The sequence below is a fragment of the Carassius gibelio genome, chromosome A24, assembly GCF_023724105.1.
Source record: "Carassius gibelio isolate Cgi1373 ecotype wild population from Czech Republic chromosome A24, carGib1.2-hapl.c, whole genome shotgun sequence".
Taxonomy (NCBI): domain Eukaryota; kingdom Metazoa; phylum Chordata; class Actinopteri; order Cypriniformes; family Cyprinidae; genus Carassius; species Carassius gibelio.
The window spans coordinates 2,859,784-2,878,613 of record NC_068394.1 but is presented as its reverse complement, the minus strand read 5'-3'; the positions used below and the strand labels follow the sequence as shown (position 1 = coordinate 2,878,613).

General features: G+C 35.4%; 1 protein-coding gene across 2 annotated transcripts in view; it reads left to right on the top strand.

Annotated features, from left to right (window-relative positions):
* The first annotated feature begins 296 nt into the window (after positions 1-296).
* LOC127945928 (potassium voltage-gated channel subfamily C member 1-like) overlaps positions 297-18,830 on the top strand; it is a 52,323-nt gene continuing 33,789 nt past the window's right edge. The window contains exons 1-2 of one of the 2 annotated variants that reach the window (XM_052542124.1): positions 297-431; positions 12,634-13,302. In XM_052542124.1, coding sequence (XP_052398084.1) covers positions 12,685-13,302 — 618 coding nt within the window. In that variant the 5' untranslated portion in view covers positions 297-431; positions 12,634-12,684. Of the gene's footprint in view, positions 432-12,633; positions 13,303-18,830 lie in introns of those variants that run through there. The other variant, XM_052542126.1, reaches the window with a different exon arrangement.

Genomic DNA, 18,830 nt, shown 5'->3' with positions numbered 1-18,830 from the left:
GAAAAAAAATGAAATAATTATATAAATAAGCAAGGTGCAGTTCCGCCAGAAGCCGCGAGTGTATGTGTGTGTGGCGTCTGTCTGAAGCATGAACCGCTTGCGTTAGACATCAGGAGGGCGATTCAAAACGGGGGAAATATCAGCACCAATCACCATCCTCATCATCTTCATCATCCTTCTGAAAACCTGCGCGCGCGCCAGCCAAATTAAATCAGGGTGGTGAAATTATATGTGCGACCTGCCAATGAAGGGGAAGAAGCAGTGACACACACCACAGAGTGTGTGTTGTGGTTTGCATCAGTGTTAATGTTCTTATTTACTACTCTCTTAATTATCAGCCTCGGAAAACTGGAGCATACATGTCATGATCTGAGAAAAGCATCGGGTTATTCTTATGGATTAACATATGATCTGAATTCAACCCAGGTCAAGTGAGTACCCTGCTTAGTATAGATGTGTCTGTGGTGCACTGGATGTCTGTATATTGTGTGATGTTTGTTGCATGCAATTTTCTGTTATTGGAAATAAATAAACTCTATTTCTGTCTATGTATCATATGTTTCCCGTGTTTAATGGTTGAGTTCTGGTAAACTAGAACAAGCATTTATTTCACAACATTCAACAAGTATTGCTTTGTGCTGCTTTAATGCTGGTGCGTTCACGGTGACATGCATTGCTTCTTACACCAGCGGTCATGTGGAATAACACGAGCAGCGTTCGTGCAGGATGTCAGGTGTGACATGTGAGATGCAGAACACATTACACACGTGTCCACATGTTTTGCACGGTCTGTTTGAGTGTACATCCACACACTGCCAGATTTATGCGGATTCAAAGGTGGAATATGATTGCTCGGGATAATTTTCACCTATTGGCCCTAGTGTAAGGCAGTCACCATAACTAGTGTCATCTCTTTCCTGCAGGGATGAGTAATCAGGAAGAGATGGAGAGAAACAGACAACAGAGCAGAGCTTGTGTGAACTTGTGAAATAAAAGCATGAAAGAAGGCTGAAATGGGAGACAGGTTTTATTTATATACGGTGTAAATAATTAAGAAGCCGTCCATGGATGTTGAACTCGGTGAGCAGTGATCTGGTATGATTGCTGTAGAAACCGAAAAGCCGGTCAATAATTGAAAGATCTGACACTTGCTACTGATTTCAATTCATAGATATGCAAAATACATCCTTGTAACTCAAAGTTAGACCCAAGCAGCACTTACTCTCAAATAAAATTACACACTAGCTAATAGGAAGATGTTATTAGAATGTCTGCTATTTTTTATTAATACAATACAAAAGAATAATACAAGATGATGTGCTTGTTTAAGGATTGGTACGGTTACAGATGTTAGGAATACCCTTGACTGAATTAAATTGTGGTTGATGTAGCTTAAGTATTTTAATATTACTCCCTATTTTCTCTGACTTTTATATGTTCTTCTGTAAACAAACAGTCAAAAGGACACAAAATGATTAGGCTTTCAGGTGGTAGTCTGTTTTGAATGTCACAAGTGAGATTGAATTGCTATGATGGTTGGCTTAATTTAATCAATTATACAAAGAAATTGGGTAATATTATTACAATTTCAGATAACTGTTTTCTATTTGAATTTATAGAAAAAAATATTTAATTCAGTTATGCGTAGCTGAATTAATCTTCAGTGTCACATGATCCATCATAAATCATTCTAATATGCTGATTTGCTGCTCCATGTTTTTCAAGAATCTTTGATGAACAAAGAAAAAATTTAGCCAAAAAAGTCAGCATTTATTTGAAACACGAATGTCTTAACTGACCTTTTGATCAATTTAGTGCATCCTTGCTCATTTATTATGATGTTATTTTATTTTTTTATTTTTATCTTACTGACACCTAACTTTTATATTATGAGACACAGTTCAGTCCTTATCTTTTTTCTCCGTTTTTTCTTCTCATATTACCACAAGACTCTTTTTCTGTTTCGTTTCCCCTCAGTCTTTTTCTGTAGTTATATTTTGAATGTTTTTATATCAGATCTATATACCTTTTGAAGTATTAGCTCCATATTTCTCACTTGTATCTGTAAAATATTGCTGATATTATCCTGATTTTAAGGCAGATTGATCCCTAGACAGTGTGAAGTTTATGTACTGTAGATGGCAGTGAAATACTTGTTGTAATGCTTAAATTAACTAGTAAGGGTATTTTTTTTAGCTTTTATTATTATTATTATTATTATTTAGAAGCATTTAATCCACATTAAAACTTTATTGAATGTTTTTTATTATCTCCTCAGTTTCTATTATAGCATGTTTCCAGTAGTTAAAGAGTTAAACAGCTGTAGCTGCAATATTTCAGTCAGGACCGTCCGTGTGAAGTTGTTAAGGGTCTGTTGACAGTCACGTGATGATGTCATTGTGCTCATCTCTGTGCTCTAACCGCTAATAGTTTCTCTGTCTCTCTCTTCGCTGTAATTGCTGTTAAACTTGAGAAAGAGCTGAGCTCTCAGATGCAGAGGTGAGGAAAGGGTTACGCTCGCTGTAAGATGAAACACTTCCCTCATTTAGCAGCTTTGACCTCTCACTCGATTCATATTTCTCGTCATTTCTCAGTCTCTGGTTATGCAGGCTTAGATTTCTGTTTTGTACAGAGCATCAGTTTGACAGAGGTATGACACTTCAAATACTCCAGTTGAAGTTGCACCAACTTTTGTAAATTATTTTTCAACTAGGATTTAGTTTTTTAATTTAAAACATTTTACATTTAAATTTGGTTGCAGAAATTTTAACTCTAAATTATTTTTGTTATTATTTATTTATTATTTTCCTAATCACATAAAAGATTTAATTACATGTTTGTAATTATAATAGCATAAAAAAATTAGCATAATTAGATCTTTTTTATTATTTTCTATTTTATTTTTTGTTACTTTGTATTCTTATGATTATTTATATATATATATATATATATATATATATATATATATATATATATATATATATATACAAAATTTTTGCTACTATGTGTTTATTTAGGATTATTATTTCTCTTTTATAAATACCAAAGCATTTTTTTCCTTTTTTAAATTATTTTAAATAATTTGTATTATTATTTATTTATTTGTTTGTTTTTTTGTTTTTTTAAGGATTTCTATTCTTTCAACCACACAAAAATTAAATTAAGTTTTTATGCTTATTATATTTAGATTTTCCCCTTTTTTATTATTTTAAAATGTATTATTTTATAATTTTATAAAGTTTGAATCTTTCAAATAATTCTGTCATTTCAGAATAGAATTGTTTTGGTTTGCTTTTAATTAAACATGTAATACAGTTCCTTCTTTTATTTTCCATTATTATTCCATTTTATATTTTTCCCTGCATTCTTTTGTTGTTTTCCATTTGACCCTTTTCTGACCAGAGGCTTTCTAATTTGTTAGTCCTGTATTGTGAAAGCATTACTACTAGTCCAGTCTCTCTAATATCTCATACACCGGTTAGTGTGCAGCACACGTTTCCAAAAAAGAAGGAAGGCTCTCAGCTGGCAGCCAATGGCAGAGTAGCGCACTCTTTTGTTTGGAGTATAATGGGCTGCTATTTGTGCTCACAGGTAACTCAGAATGATAGTTTGCCCTTAAGGAAGGAAACACTTTTCTACACAGCTGCTGAAGCAGACAATGTGGAGTCTTTCCACTGCAGTCTGTAGTGCTGAATGAAAATGTGAGACACACACACACACACACACACACACACACAATCAGAGTCTGAGATGTGTTCACAGCTGCAGAAATAGACACAGCACCAGTGCATCACGTGACTGACGCTTCTGTCTATCTGAGAGGATTTCTGTGATGTGTGAATGTGTTTCTTTTTTGGTTTTATCTCTGAAGTAAGATGAAGTTTCAATAAATACCCCATGCATGTAAGAGATAAGACCTCTAGCTGGGAGGAAAAAAACCCTTTTATTTCTCTCTCTCTTTCTCTAGCTGCCCATTCATGCTATATTTCTTTCTGCATCAGTGGATCTGATGTTTTGACCTTTGAAGGAGGGAGAGAGCGAGAGGGAGATGTGGGAGGGTGTGTGTTTTTGATGAATGTCTCGAAAGAATGGTTGAAATTGTTGGCATACAGATCAGATGTGTTTGGAGAGGGACGCGTGCAGTGTGAGGTGCTGGACAGTGTGTGTGTGTGTGTGTGTGGCTGCAAATGGGAGGCGACTGCAGCACTCTGCATCTCTGCGCTTCCCATTATGTCCTGATGGGGCTCCACTGCACCAAACAGAGATATGACAAGTGCTGCCAGGCCTTTTTAGAGATGGGAAAGAGATCAGGAACTACTGTGGTGATGGGATACATATCATGCAATATATATATATATATATATATATATATATATATATATATATATATATATATATATATATATATATAATATATATATATATATATATATATATACTGTATATATATAGTCTTAAGTTATTGGGGTATATTTTAGCAACAGCTAAAAAAGACATTGTGTGGGTCAATATTACCGATTTTTCTTGTTTACTCAGCAATTTCGAAAAATTGACCCTTATGACTGGTTTTGTGGTCCATGTATGATATATATATTATACATACCAAAACTGTTAAGTTACAAAAATATGTTCTATCATGTCCCACATATGAAAGAAAGTCATAAAGTTTTTTTTTTTTTTTTTACAAAATTAATGTTCATTTTTGGGTGTACTATCCATTCATGCAATTCATTTTTCAGCCCGGGTGATTTTAAATCTTTGCCCTCTGAATTTTGCCTTTTTTGTGTTTCTAAAGGCTGGTTTTAATTTCACTTCACTTTCACATTTTCATTTTCTGTTTTAAATTGAATAACTCTGACGTTATATTTTGATTGGATGACCTGTGATTAAAACAATACAGACCCTACACATATCATGTATATATCCCTGGATGTGCAGAGATTTTCCATGTAGCAAAATCCATGGTCGCCCACCACGCAAGACCACGTTCAGTAGCATGCTGAAAAATGCAAAACACTAAAACGCAACAGGAAGATGCACCAAGCCCTGTACTTTGCAAAATATAGTACCAAGTACCAAGTACAAAATATAGTACCAAGGTAGATGCATCCCGAGTAATCAAACCCTTCCATTTTATAGTATCAATCCCAACACCGATAGGTTCATAGGATTTAAACCATGTTAACCAATCACTATACCTTACCCTGCTACATTCACTTTTTTTTTTTTTTTTACTAAAAATATTGTAGACAGGGTGTTTTGATGTGGACTAGTTATGGCTGTCCAAACTCGGTCCTGGAGGGCAGGGGTCCTGCAGAGTTTAGCTCCGACCCTAATCAAACACACTTGAACCAGCTAATCAAGGTCTTTTTGGGCATACTGGACACTTCCAAGCAGGTGTGTTGAGGAGAAGTTGGAGTTTAACTCGGCAGGACACAGACCCCCAGGACCGAGTTTGGATACCCATAACTAGTCCAAACTAAAACACCCTTTCTGAAATATTTTTAAGTGATGCTAATTCACATAATATTTTCTAAAAAAAAAAAAAAAATTCAATTTCAAACAACATCTGACACGCCCTCTCTCTGCCATTGGTCAGAATCCAGTAACTCCGCCCTCAAATAAACACAGCACTAATTCACAATGTTTTTAATTTTTTTTGATTAAGGAAAATTAACCTAAATATGACTCCTTAGTTGTTTTTGCATATTAGGCTGGAGAGAAAGATGTTTTAACATTAACATTACCTGTAAGAACACCTATTTCTTATGATGAAATCACTGTAACGCATGACTTCTGGCTTGATCTCCTCCTTTACTCATTTCATTTGCTTGTGTTCCTCTTTTCCAGCATTCTTTACCATCTCTCGCGCTCTTTAATGAATAGGCTTTTCTTTTCTTTTTTTGACAAGTACAGGAACGTAAGTCACTCATTCTCACCTGTCTTTTAAATTCTCTCTTTCTCCTTCTCTCTCTCTCTCTCTCTCTGTTTCTCTCTCTCTCTCTCCCTCTCTCTCTCTCTCTCATCCCTCCCCCCTCTCTTCTGCTGGTCTCTTCTGATCGGTTATGCTCTCCCTCCTCCTCTTGCTGCAGTGTTACTGCTAATGTATATTAGCATCACTGCAGTCCTCCATTGCTCATCTCTCTCGTTCTCTCCTTCAGTTTCCACTTCCTGTTCAGTGCTAATAGCATTTTGACTTCTCAGTGTGTTGTCTTATGTTGTGCAGGTTTTGTGTGACATGCCTTCACACACACACACACACACACACACATATACGCACATGCACGGGTAATTATACCTTGTCTCCCTCATGCTGTGAGTCAGGATTTCTCATGCTGTTCACATGATCTCTGAACCCTGTTTTTTCTTGCCTTTCTGCTCTTTTACTGGTTGTCTTTCTCACCTTCTCTTTGTGAGCCCCCTTACTAAAATAGAAATAAATAAATGCAGTAAAACGTCACCACTGCTGCAGAGAAATTCTGGTGCCTGCTCCACACACACGCACACATACACACACACACACACACACACACACAGCGTCTTTCTTCAGCGCCTTATCTTTTAACTTGTGCATTTTTATTTTAAATATAGTCATGTACATTTATATTCCTTATCATTTAATCAATATTTTCTTTATTTTTAATATTTTCCTCACATTATTCTTTAAAACGTCAAAATGCAAAGTTGATGTAGAAACAATTTTCGCTCTAAATTACACAACAAATTACAAACAATCAGCAAGTACCACATTGAATTAAACATGGGATGTTTAAGTAGAAAGACTTAAATAGTGTAAAACATACTTCAATGATCTTTTGTTGCATTTACAACTTTGAAAAATATATTTTTTGCTGTGCATAATTCTGTAAAATCAGATTCAGATCAAAGCCAGATTTTTTTATGCATAGTTTGAAAATACTTTACTGTGCCCAATTGTTGTTTTCTCTACCCTTAATTTAACATCATATTTTCTTTTTGTTTGCCAAGTTTCAGTAACCCTTTCTCCTCTGAGCGCTGCAGTACTGCTGCTGATATCAGCTCACTTCAAACTTCTGAGTCTGCACTTATTTTTTCTTCAAAATTTTGCATGAATATCTTTCCCCTCGACCTCTGTGGCATCTTTTCTCACATTTCCTCCATCATGCACATTCGCTATTATCTAGTTATCTCACTATTTTAATTGTTTTATTTCATAATCCCTCCTCTGGGATTAGTGAAGTATCAAATTATTTCATTAACATGCACTCATATTTATGCACCTGGAGAGCCTTAAACTCATTATTTTTATAGTGCATTACATGCATTAATCTGAAAGCTCTATGCAACAAAATCACTTTTATTCTGTTTCATTCTCCCTAGTTTTTATATGGACAAGTACAATATTTTAACTTCAGACTCTCTGAAGCATTTTGGAGCACAGAAAGTTTTAAGCATGAAAACAATATAACTAGTCAGAGGTTCAAACAGATCTTCTGTCTAAAAGTTTAAAAACAAGTTAACCACGCAAAGTTGTACATAAAACAAAGATTATATATTTTTCTTCTGATACTTTAAAGTTGTTTGTAATTGTGAAAGTTACTATCAAATTCTAAGTTTCTATACCAATTTATTTTCAGTGTAGTGTGCATAACTTCATTCTTATACTACTTTACTATATTGAGCATGCTATTCCAAAAAAGTGTATTGAAAATATCAACACCACAGCTAGACTGAGAGAGTTTTTCCATTGCATTAATTGTATACATTTGCTATAAGTGAATAAAGTCTTACCTTTAAAATGTCCATCCTCTTTCTTGACTTTCTTTCTATCTCCCTCTTGCTCAAGCCGTCTAAATGCAGTTTTGTGAGAGTTGACTAACTCATTCTCCAGACTGCCTAGAAAAAAATAGAATAGAATAGAAATTAAAGTGGCAGAAAATGGAGGAAATTAGCTTCTAGCTGGCAAAAATAATAAAACAGGAAAAAAAGACTGATGGAAGAGGAATAAAGTGCTTGTGAAATGAAATGAAGAGGGAATAGGCTTAAAGGAGGTGATGTACAGTAGTGGAAAAGAGAAAAGTAAGTGATACTGGTGCTGGACTCTAGAGTCGTTCTCAGTGAGTTGCGATTCCTTAATGCGGAATTGGAGAGCAAGGGATGGGGGGGTTGTTGCTGGAAGAGAGACGGAGAAAAGGTAAGGGAGGGGGGCAAACAGAGATGGGATAGGATCAGAAAGAGAGAAAAATGGAATGAAATAGCCTAATACTTTAAAAGCAACTAAATCAGAAGCATTTCAAACATGTCTCTTTTCTACAGTAACACAGAGGAAAGGGAGAGAAGAAGTGAGCGGATGCACAAAATCAGGTTTTTACTGCAGCAAACTGCACTGTTCTCTCCAAACCTCTCTCGCCCTCTCTTTCTCTCTCTCTCTCTCTCTCTTCCTTCACCCCTCCTGCTCAGTGACGCCGGGCTACAGTGCTGTACTGCTGTGTGTGCATAATGAGCACCTTTCTATCTCTCTCTGTCTCTCTTTCTCTCGCCTCTGTCCACCATGCTACGAAGCTGCAGTGAAGCTCTTGACTTATTAGCTGCTTCATTTAAAGAGATAGAGAGATGGAGGGAAAGAGACACGGATAGAATTTTAATCACTTGCAATAGTCTCTCACATTTAGTTGCATCTTGCAGTGGCATTGCTTCATGATTTGCGACTCAAAGGACTGAGATTGATAGATAGTATCTGTAGTTAACTTGCACGGGCTAGTGATGCTGTAACATCCAAATATATATTAAATACATTTAATTTTCATGCATTGACTTTCAAAATGTTAAAATCATTTTTTTGTGGTTTAAATGATGCTTTGTGATTTTTGACGTGCTGAGACGAAATAATGCATAATTGTTTGATTGCCCATTATAAAATGCTCAAATGCTTGCATTCTTTTTTTTTGTAGTAGCTCTACTTTTGCTCACATCCTTGAATTATTGTCGTTTACAAGCTGCATTAGATAAAAGCATCGTCTAGACGAATAAATGTAAATCTCATTTCGGAGAACTTGTGTTAAGGGACTATTGATCTTATGATCCTGTTGTTTGCTTTATCTTGTGAGTTCAAAATTATTTCAAAACCCTATTTTAACAACCAAACGGTTCCATAACAGTGATTTGTGATACACTTTGATCATAGAGATGACTAGCTGACAAAAAATACTCTTGGGAGGTCCTGCAGTTTTAGATGCCACCTCTAAAACTATTTTAAGCAGTTGTATTTTATAAGTATTATTCATATGCAGTCGGTATATCCTCATATTAATTCAGGGACTGCATGAAATAGTCATATTTAAAGGGAAAAAGTGATTAAATACTGTAAAAATTAAGCTTCTTTACTGGCATTGATGGTTCAGTGAAGAACCTTCATCTAAGATTCTTTATAGTGAAAGAAGGTTCTTTAAATGTTTAAAATGTTCTCCACATTAGGAAAAAAAAAATAGTTTTAAGAACTGTTCACTGAAAGATTATTTCTGGGAACCTAAAATGATTCTTCTCTAGCATAACTGCAAAAAAATTAATAATAATAATAATAAATAAATAAATCTCCTTTTGGAAGATTTGTCTTGAAGAGTGTATGACACATGCATGCACTGAAATCTTTAATGCTGATGTCAAACTGATGTTTAACCTGCGTCAATCACCCTCACACATGAAGAAACTTTTAACTACACTGTTAAAAATCGCTGTAAAAAAACGGCCAAATTTCGACAGTAAAACACTGTTTTTCATTAAAACAGTGCATTCTGGGTAATATTCATCGTTTTCGAGAAGTAGCCTGCTGCTATATATCGTAAATTAACAACGTTCAAAGTCGACACTCAGCGGCTGTGTTTCAAATCACACCCTACTCCCTCATTCACTATTCCTTACATGAGTTTACTAATATAGTCCACCTGACAGAGAGAATGAAAATTAATGAGTGAATTCAGACACTGATCAACAGCTGCTGTTAATGAGTAGAATCACTGAAGAAAAAAAAAACATAACAAGACAAACACATGAAATACAACTGACTTCAGCCACAGCCTTAGATGAAATCAACTGAAGATTTAAACAATCAACAAACAGCTTCACCAACTTCACTCATTACTAACCAGACTGACTTTATTTCTGTCAGATCAGAGAACAGAGATCAAAAGATCTTATTGAGAATTAAAGAGATTTAGATGATAATGTTACTGTTTTGTTTAGCGTCACCATTGTGGAGATCAGTGTTTGCTTTAGTTGGGCTCCTGACCCTTGACTTTTGCACTTTAAATTTTGTTTTATTGCTGTATTTGTATCTTTATGATGCATCTGTTACAGCAGTATTAATTTTGATAGTCAAGAGATTATGGTTGTTTCTAACAGACATGATCTACTAGACTGACTTAAAGTGTTGCTATAATAATCAAATATTAATTTGGTGTTGAAATATTTGAGTGAATGACACTTAAATTTTGTAAGATTGAAAAGTAGTGTGAGAACCAGTATTTATGGATTTAACGACTAGTTTTAGTTAAAAAGTATTTCGGGCAGCCGTCCCCACAACACTCAAAGAGAGAAATCAACAATCAGCATATGAATCTCAACAATGGTGACAATCAAAAGGTTCATGATGCAATGCATGCTGGGTACCAGCACAGGATAAAACTCATCCATGATTCCCAGCATGCATTGCGGCATGAATAAATTATGCCCCTGAATTGTTCACTTATTTTCTTGAATTCTTATGTGCTTATAATTTTGCATTTGTTTTAAGTTTTAGTAGCATGTGTTGTGATGTTCATAACTGATCTGTTCATTTATTTTGTGGATTGTCACCATTGTTGTGATTCATACGCTGATTCTTGATATTTCTGTCTAAATTTCAGCAAAGGTTTTTTTTTTTTTATTATGAGTGAAATTTTCTTAACAGTCTTTCATAACTTATGGCTCAGCAGTGTTCCTTCTCATGCTGTAGTATCAATATTCAATAAGAGAAGAGACACGAGATTAGATCAGAAATAATAGTATTTGTTCTTGTCAATCTATAAACAACAATATCAGATTTTTTTCTTCTGTGTACTTTTGTTTTGCTATAACAAGTTCCAAAGACGCATTGTTACAGCATGAAAAAAAAAAAAAACCTTAGTTGTTGAAAAGTCACGTTCAAGAGCCCAACTAAAGTAAACACTGATCTCCATCATGGTAGTGAAAAAAAAACCCACCTAAACCTATTTAACTCTCCATAAATTCTTCTGTAAACATTTGACAGAAATAAAGTCAGTCTGGTTAGTAATGTGAATCTGGTGAAGCTGTTTTAATAGTTGTTTAATCAGATCTTGAGAGATTTGATGTATTCTTTTATTCAGTTGATTTCATCTAAGGCTGTGGCTGAAGTCATTTGTAGATCTTGTATTTCTCTTTCCTTCAGTGATTCCGCAGGTGTTTATCACTAATGCTCAATCATCAATTAATCACCGAATTATCTCATTAACTTCACTGATTCAGTGTTACTCTAACACTCTGTAGTGTGCACACATTATAAGTGTTCATTTAAAACTGAGGATTTTCTTGTGGGGTTTAAAGGGTTAAAGATTTAAGATGAAGAAAAAACAGCATGAAACATAATTTAACAGTAATAAACTGTAATTAATTTACAGGAAACAAACTGTAGAAAAACAGTTATTTACTGGCACCCCTGCTGCCAGTAAATAACTGTTTTTCTACTGTTTCTTGCCGTAAATTAATGGTTGCCAGCAAAAAAAAGTGTTTTTCTACAGTTTTTTGCCGTCAAGTCAAGGAAAAACAGTAATATACTGTAAAATGTAAACGTCAGATTTACCAAATGAAAAAAAAAGTTAATTTAACTAAAATATTTGTGAACATTCATAGAAAAAAAATTAGGCAAAGTCATACACTGATAATGAGAGTAAATACTGAACTTGACTGTATTAATTTGTGTTTGCACATGAGAGATCGTTTAGTTTAATGTAGTTTTGTTGTTCACCATTGTGCTGTAGAGTAGAGCTGGTGCTTCAGTCAATGATGAGCTACAAATTCTGATCTTCTACTGTTTTATATAAAGGCAGTGAATGTGGAGTCGCTGATACAGTGATGATCTCTGTGTTAATTACTTCAGCACATACATGTGTGCTATAGCTGACAATGAGCTGCAGTGATTTGAGTAAAAGTCATGTATTTAGTTACTTTATTACTGCACATTAAGTGTAAGAAATATTCCTTCTCAGTGGACTCAAATGAAATAAGTTCCTAGTACTAACATCGTAGGAATGCTAGTTTTAAAAACTCGAACTGTTTGAAGCAGTGGGAGTGGAGTTAATTTCCATGGTAGAATTTACGGTAAAATACTGTTAAAAAATAAGAGTGGTAAATTAATGGTTAAGAGCTGTAAATTAACAGTACTTTACTGGCACCCCTGCTGCCAGAAAATTACTGTTATTTAACGGCAAATTTTTTTACAGTGTAAAAACACACAAGGTCACATGGCAAGCTTCATGTCATTTGAAGTATTTTTGGCATACCAGTAGTGGGACCCCTGTATGATGTGCAAGATCCCCTCCATTTTTACCTTTACTAAACATCTCCCCTCTTTCTCTCCCCCCTCCCTCCTACCTCCTGCAGACTGCTCCTCTCTCCTCCCCTCTCCGTTTTTTCTCCTCCCCTCCCTCCCCTATGCTCAGTTCGGTGTGTGTCTCCTCATACAAAGGGCGCAAGGGTGGGAACCAGTCGTCCAACAAAGCATGTTACAGCGCCGACATGACTTGTCCGTCGGAAAGCGAGAAAATCGTCATCAACTGCGGCGGCGTGAGGCACGAGACGTACCGGAGCACCCTGAAGACGCTGCCCGGGACGCGTCTGTCGTGGCTCACTGAGCCGGACGCCTTCAACAACTTCGACTACGACCCGAAGTCCGACGAGTTCTTCTTTGACAGGCACCCGTCCGTCTTCTCGTTCATCCTCAACTACTACCGGACGGGCAAGTTGCACTGCCCCAACGACGTGTGCGGCCCGCTGTTCGAGGAAGAGCTCGCCTTCTGGGGCATCGACGAGTCCGACGTGGAGGCGTGCTGCTGGATGAACTACCGGCAGCACCGGGACGCGGAGGAGGCGCTGGACAGCTTCGAGACGCCCGAGCCGGAGGTTCCGGACGACGACCCGGCGCTCGCGGGGGACGGAGACCTGAAGCGGCTCTGTCTGCAGGAGGAGGGCAGGAAAGTGGGCTGGTGGCGCGTGTGGCAACCCCGGATCTGGGCGCTCTTAGAGGACCCCTATTCGTCCAAATACGCGCGGGTGAGTGTTCAGCACCTCTTTACGCATGGACAGCTCCTCAGTCTAGAGCTTCGGTAACTTACTTGAACCTGTGGTGGTGGGCTGTTATGTCGCTGAAACCATTAACTTAGAACCTTATTCTTTAAAGTACTGTATGCATTGACTAGTTTGGCTGAAAGGTTTTAGGTTCAAACCCCACATGCCCTTGAGTTTGAGCTTATGTGGCACTTTTTCGAATGGACAATCCATAGTCTATATATATATATATATATATATATATATATATATTTTTTTTTTTTTTTTTTTTGTTACGCACTTTACTAACGGAACGTTCTCATCAAGGTTCTCTCAAATTATGAACGTTCGATATACGATTAAAGGTTCAGTATAATTCTCAAAACATCAAAATATCACTCAACTTTTTTTCTTAAAAGTACTTGGATGTTCATAATTTACGTTACTACTTACGACTTGTTTCAAAACATACAAAGAATAATCAAAAGTAGCATTCTTTGCAAAACGATTATGAAACTTACGTTTGCATAAAAAAAGAGAAAAAAAGTTTTAAAAAGCGTTTTAAAACCTGGACATTTTGAATGTCCAAAAATCTTAAAAACAACAACAACAACAACAACAAAAAAGCTAATGTGAACGTTATAAAAACAGAAAATACTTTTATCGGGGTGAACATGAGGTGATGTAGCCTCCTAGTAAAATATCTTGGAATCTGAAAGGTTTGGGGTTTAAATCCCAGATTGTGCTCTTGAGTTTGAAAGTACTGATTTAGAAAACCTAGACTTTTTCAAATGTACAAATCTGTAGTATGTACTACTGTTAACCCACTGAACTAACTTACATTTCCCAGTTTCCCAGCTAACAGCGAACGTTCCTATAACGTTCTTTTAAAGTTATGAATGACCATTCTTTCAGTAATGTTAACATACAATGTTCATTCAAAGTAATCTGTTTTTTATGACTTTCTCAAAACATTAGCACAAAAATGTATGCATCATTCAAAGAAAAAAAAAATTCTGAAATTGCTTTTTTTTTTTTTTTGGATGTTCATCTAACATTCTTTTTAAACATTACTTGTTTCAGAACATTCAGAGAACATTCAAAAGTAACTTTCCCATAATGTTTGCACTATGATACAAAGTATCATTTGCTTAATGTTTTTGCTTAAGAAAAAAACTTAAAAGGGAACTTTTGAATGTTCAAAGGACATTCATAAATGTCTTATTTGGAAAAGCTGAAACTGAAATATCAGTTGCAAACTTTACAAACATTGATCAAAAATAATTTTGTCCTTAAAACATCTGACCTCAGGCAATTAGTGTACTGCAAGTAACTTTGGATGGGAGCATCAACTAAATGAGTAATAAGTAAATCTGTACAGTCTTGTTCCTTTACAAGGTGTGGTGAAAATATTCCTGATTGGTTTATACCTCAGTTATCTCAAATTGCTCCTAGTTAATATTATAGACAATGAAAGTTAGTTGGTTGAAACCTTAGAAGGGTTGTTCTGTTATGCATTTTTTACTTAATTAGTAAATCCAGATGCTCTATTCATCAGAATATGCATTGGTGAGTGTGTAACTTCGTAGTTTAACCCACTGTAACGTGATTCATCCTAATGGTTAAAACCTGGGTTGGTAATTGAAAGTGTGTAGGTTCAAATGCCATGAGCGTCGAACCATTATTGCCTCCCTTGAGAAAAGATGTTTCATTTAACAGATGCACAGTAAATGGCTTTGGATGAAAGTGTCAGATAAATGACTAATGAGTAAGTAATTGTGTTTGGGAGTACTTAAAAATCTGAGCTAATAATTGAAAAGTGAGATTGTGAACTGTCCTTGATCAAGACATTTAACCTGAGGTTACAGGTCACATTAGATGAGTAATTAGTGGAGTAACGGATGTTTGCTTGTCATGTTCATCCTTCATCCTCAGACTGTTGCAATGAGAAGATAAAGTTGCACGATTGCAGTTATCAGCCTGTCAAAGTGAACTCAACACTGCCAGTGGATATTCCCCCAGAATCACACATTGCACCACCATCAAACAAACACCTGCCTCATATTTATGCATGTGATCCCCCTCTTAGATCCATTTGCACACTCTTTGTTTCAGCTGTTTTAAAGTGTTGCACCTCACAGTAGCAACCACAAAACCATTACTGCATTTATAGCCCATAAACCCGCTGCTCTTATGAATCTTTAATGCTTCTGATGCCCGGCACAGCAAACACAGACGCTTGTTTCTTAATCATGTCCTTGGTAATTTTCATTTAAATGCAGGCTTGTGTTTTTTTGAGCTAATAACGGATGCTTGCGTTCAGTGTGATGTGATTATAACCACTAATATCGGAGCTGCTGCAGAGACAGCGTGCATTTGATTGATACTGCACGAATATGATAGACTATCACTCATATTTTTGCCTTGAGACATAGTCAAATATTTGAAAACAAATGCCCTGGTGTGTTCATACACTGTGCGGATGTATCAGATTCTGCTGAGGGAGTGACTTGAGGTTGTTACAGGAATTTTCTTTTATGCGTATATAGAAAATCTATGTCCATTTGTCCACGTTGACTCACATACAAGTCAGTGTATCAGCATATTTGCTGATTATTGCATGCTGTAGATTTTGTCTTTCATGTATTTTAGATGAAATTGAGATGCATGGCTGTCAAATTTAACATCTTATGTCATAGAGGAGGAGTTCTCATCTTCCTAGTTAAAACCAGATATAATGTCCTTACTTTGTGAATTTATTTGGACAGAGCTTTAAAGCAACATCTGTATATACATATACATAGACGAGACATATGCACATATGTTGTCTGCTGTGTGCTAGTGCACTTGCAGCTGGATTTAGACATGGCTTATACCTGAGGAATGGCATTCACTGGCAGGTCAATATTTGCCACAGTTCATTCACTGTGTTGTCTGTCGATGTTTACTGTATAGTTGTTGGTGTGTGCATGCAAGCATTAACATGCATGTAGTCACATAAAGTAAACACAATCAATTAGTGGTTGAATGATGGTTTTTTTAATGGCCAGTGCTGAGAGAGCAGGGCGGCCGATGCAGATATACTGTATGCAATGCAGTTGAATTATAAAATATATTGGGCTTTATAAAAAAAAAATAAGGACAACAAATTTCTTAGTAAATTATTTCTTTTAAAAGTTTAAAAGTTGTTTTCTTTCATTTTTTTCTGAAATAGATTTATACTTATACTACATAAGTATAAATGCATTAAATTTATCTAAAAATTGAGTAAAGACGTATAATGTTACAAAAGATTTTAATTTAAAATAAATGCTGTTCTTTGTAAAGTTCAGTTCATCAAGTAATACTGAAAAAGTGTATCACAGTTTCCACACAAAAATTAAGCAGCATGACAAATGATCAAAACTGAAAAAAATCTGAATTGTTTAAATCATCAAAATAAAAATGATTTCTGAAGATCATGTGACACTGAAGACTGGAGGAATGATGATGAAAATACAGCTGTGCATCACAGTTATTTTCAATATTTCTATCTTTAGACTTCTTTCGAGAACATAAAAAATCTTGAAAGTGTTAAAATTAAAAATTAAAAATGTTTTACACAGTAATTTAAATTGAATCAGAATTTTCAGTGCAACAATTTCGGTTTAACAGTTTTTTGGACAACTGACACATTACTTTTGCTCATGTTTCAGGAATATTTTACCAAATTTATTTGATTCAAAATTCATTTATATAACTTTTTTTGTAATTTTATTTATTAAACTTAACTTTTTGTTATTAATGGCCCATGCTTATGAAAACAATGTAACAAATTTCTGAGTAAATCTTTCTTCAATTTATTCATGCATAAATCGAATTCCATTGAATTTAACTGAATGCAACAATTTACTCAATATTTACTCAAAACTCAATTTCAGTTTCAGATAAGATGGTGAATTTAAACAAATGCTAGTTTACACTTTTTCAAACTCATTCATAAAAAAAAAAACTTTCTGTAAATTACTGATAAAACCATTTCTGCATAATCTATGCTGTTTACATTTAAATAAATGCACCAATTTACATAATGTAATGTGCACAGAAATTCATCCTGCTCATGTTTCACAAATAATGCTTATTTGTTTTACCATATTCATGCAAAACTCTCTCTAAAAAAAATGAAAATAAAGATAATGCTCTGCCAAGTGCAAACACGGTTTCTTATTTCAGCAGTGTGTATGTGCTCTGTCTCTCTCCGGGTTTTTCCCCTCTGTTTCTCTTTCTGTAACCTACACTCATACTAGACAAGACAAAGAGACATGCTTGTAGAAAAAAAAGCAGGCAAAGGTGAATGCAAGGATATTGTTGGCATGATTTACAGCCACTCTCTATAGATTCATGGCGTAGGTGAAGTGTGAAACATTTATGAGCCGAGCAATAATCTGCATGTTATTCACACCAACAGCAGTCCAACACACTTTGGGCTTGAACACACACACTTGCAAGCAACACTGCGGTAATATTGCTCTCCAGCAGCCCGAGCTGTGCACTAGAGCAGGAGATGAGCGAGAGAGGGTCAGCTGTAAGGAATATGAAGGGAAAAAAGTGAGCTGGAGGAAGCAGAGCCGTGAGAGATTGAAGGAGATGGACATTTGAGAGGGGGAGTGTTTGGAAATGAGAGGATGGGGGTTGAGGAATGCTTTATGGATTCATTTTAACATCTTCAGTTATGACTAAAGGCACCGGATGCATTCCTCCCTCACTTCTGTAGTCTACTGATTGATCGTTTATGGATCGCTTGGATCTTTGTCTCTCTGAAGGCATGCTATCTGCACACACACACACACACACACACACACACACACACACATTCAGCTGACTGCACTGTAATACTGTTCACGGGCACATGACTCTTCTGAAGGTTATTAAGAACGAATCCTCTAATGTATGCATCATAAATGACCACACAGAGATCAATACTTATCCCAGAAACATTTACGTTGATGCTTACGAGTAATTTCAGGCATTTTCTCTTTATCTGTATCCAGGGTTGTGAAGGATACACTGGAAATGTAATAGGTTACAGATTACAAGTTACCCTAAGTAGTATAACTATTTCAATTACTTTACTAATGTTACTTTTGATAACTTTTCTAAATTTGTACTATTACTGTCAGTCTTTCAAAATATGTCACTTCTTGACATAACATTATAATAATTTGATTTTAAAGCAGTCACCATCAGACTTTAGCACCTGTTTTTAATTTGAGATCATTCTGAGGTTAAATACAGATTTTAAATAATATTAAGAAATAGTAAATATTAATATCTTTTGTACTCTGTAATGTTCTGCAATTAACTGTAATTTAATTACAGTTTTTTTCTCAGTAACTATAACATTTTACGGTTTGATCACAGATTACACTTAATATATGTAATGCCATTATATGTACCTATAACTCCCCAACAAATTTTGGTAGGAGTCTTTTCTATTTTGTGACTAGTTCTGTGGTGATTTTTATTCCTTTTTGGAAGGAATTTGTTTTATTGAA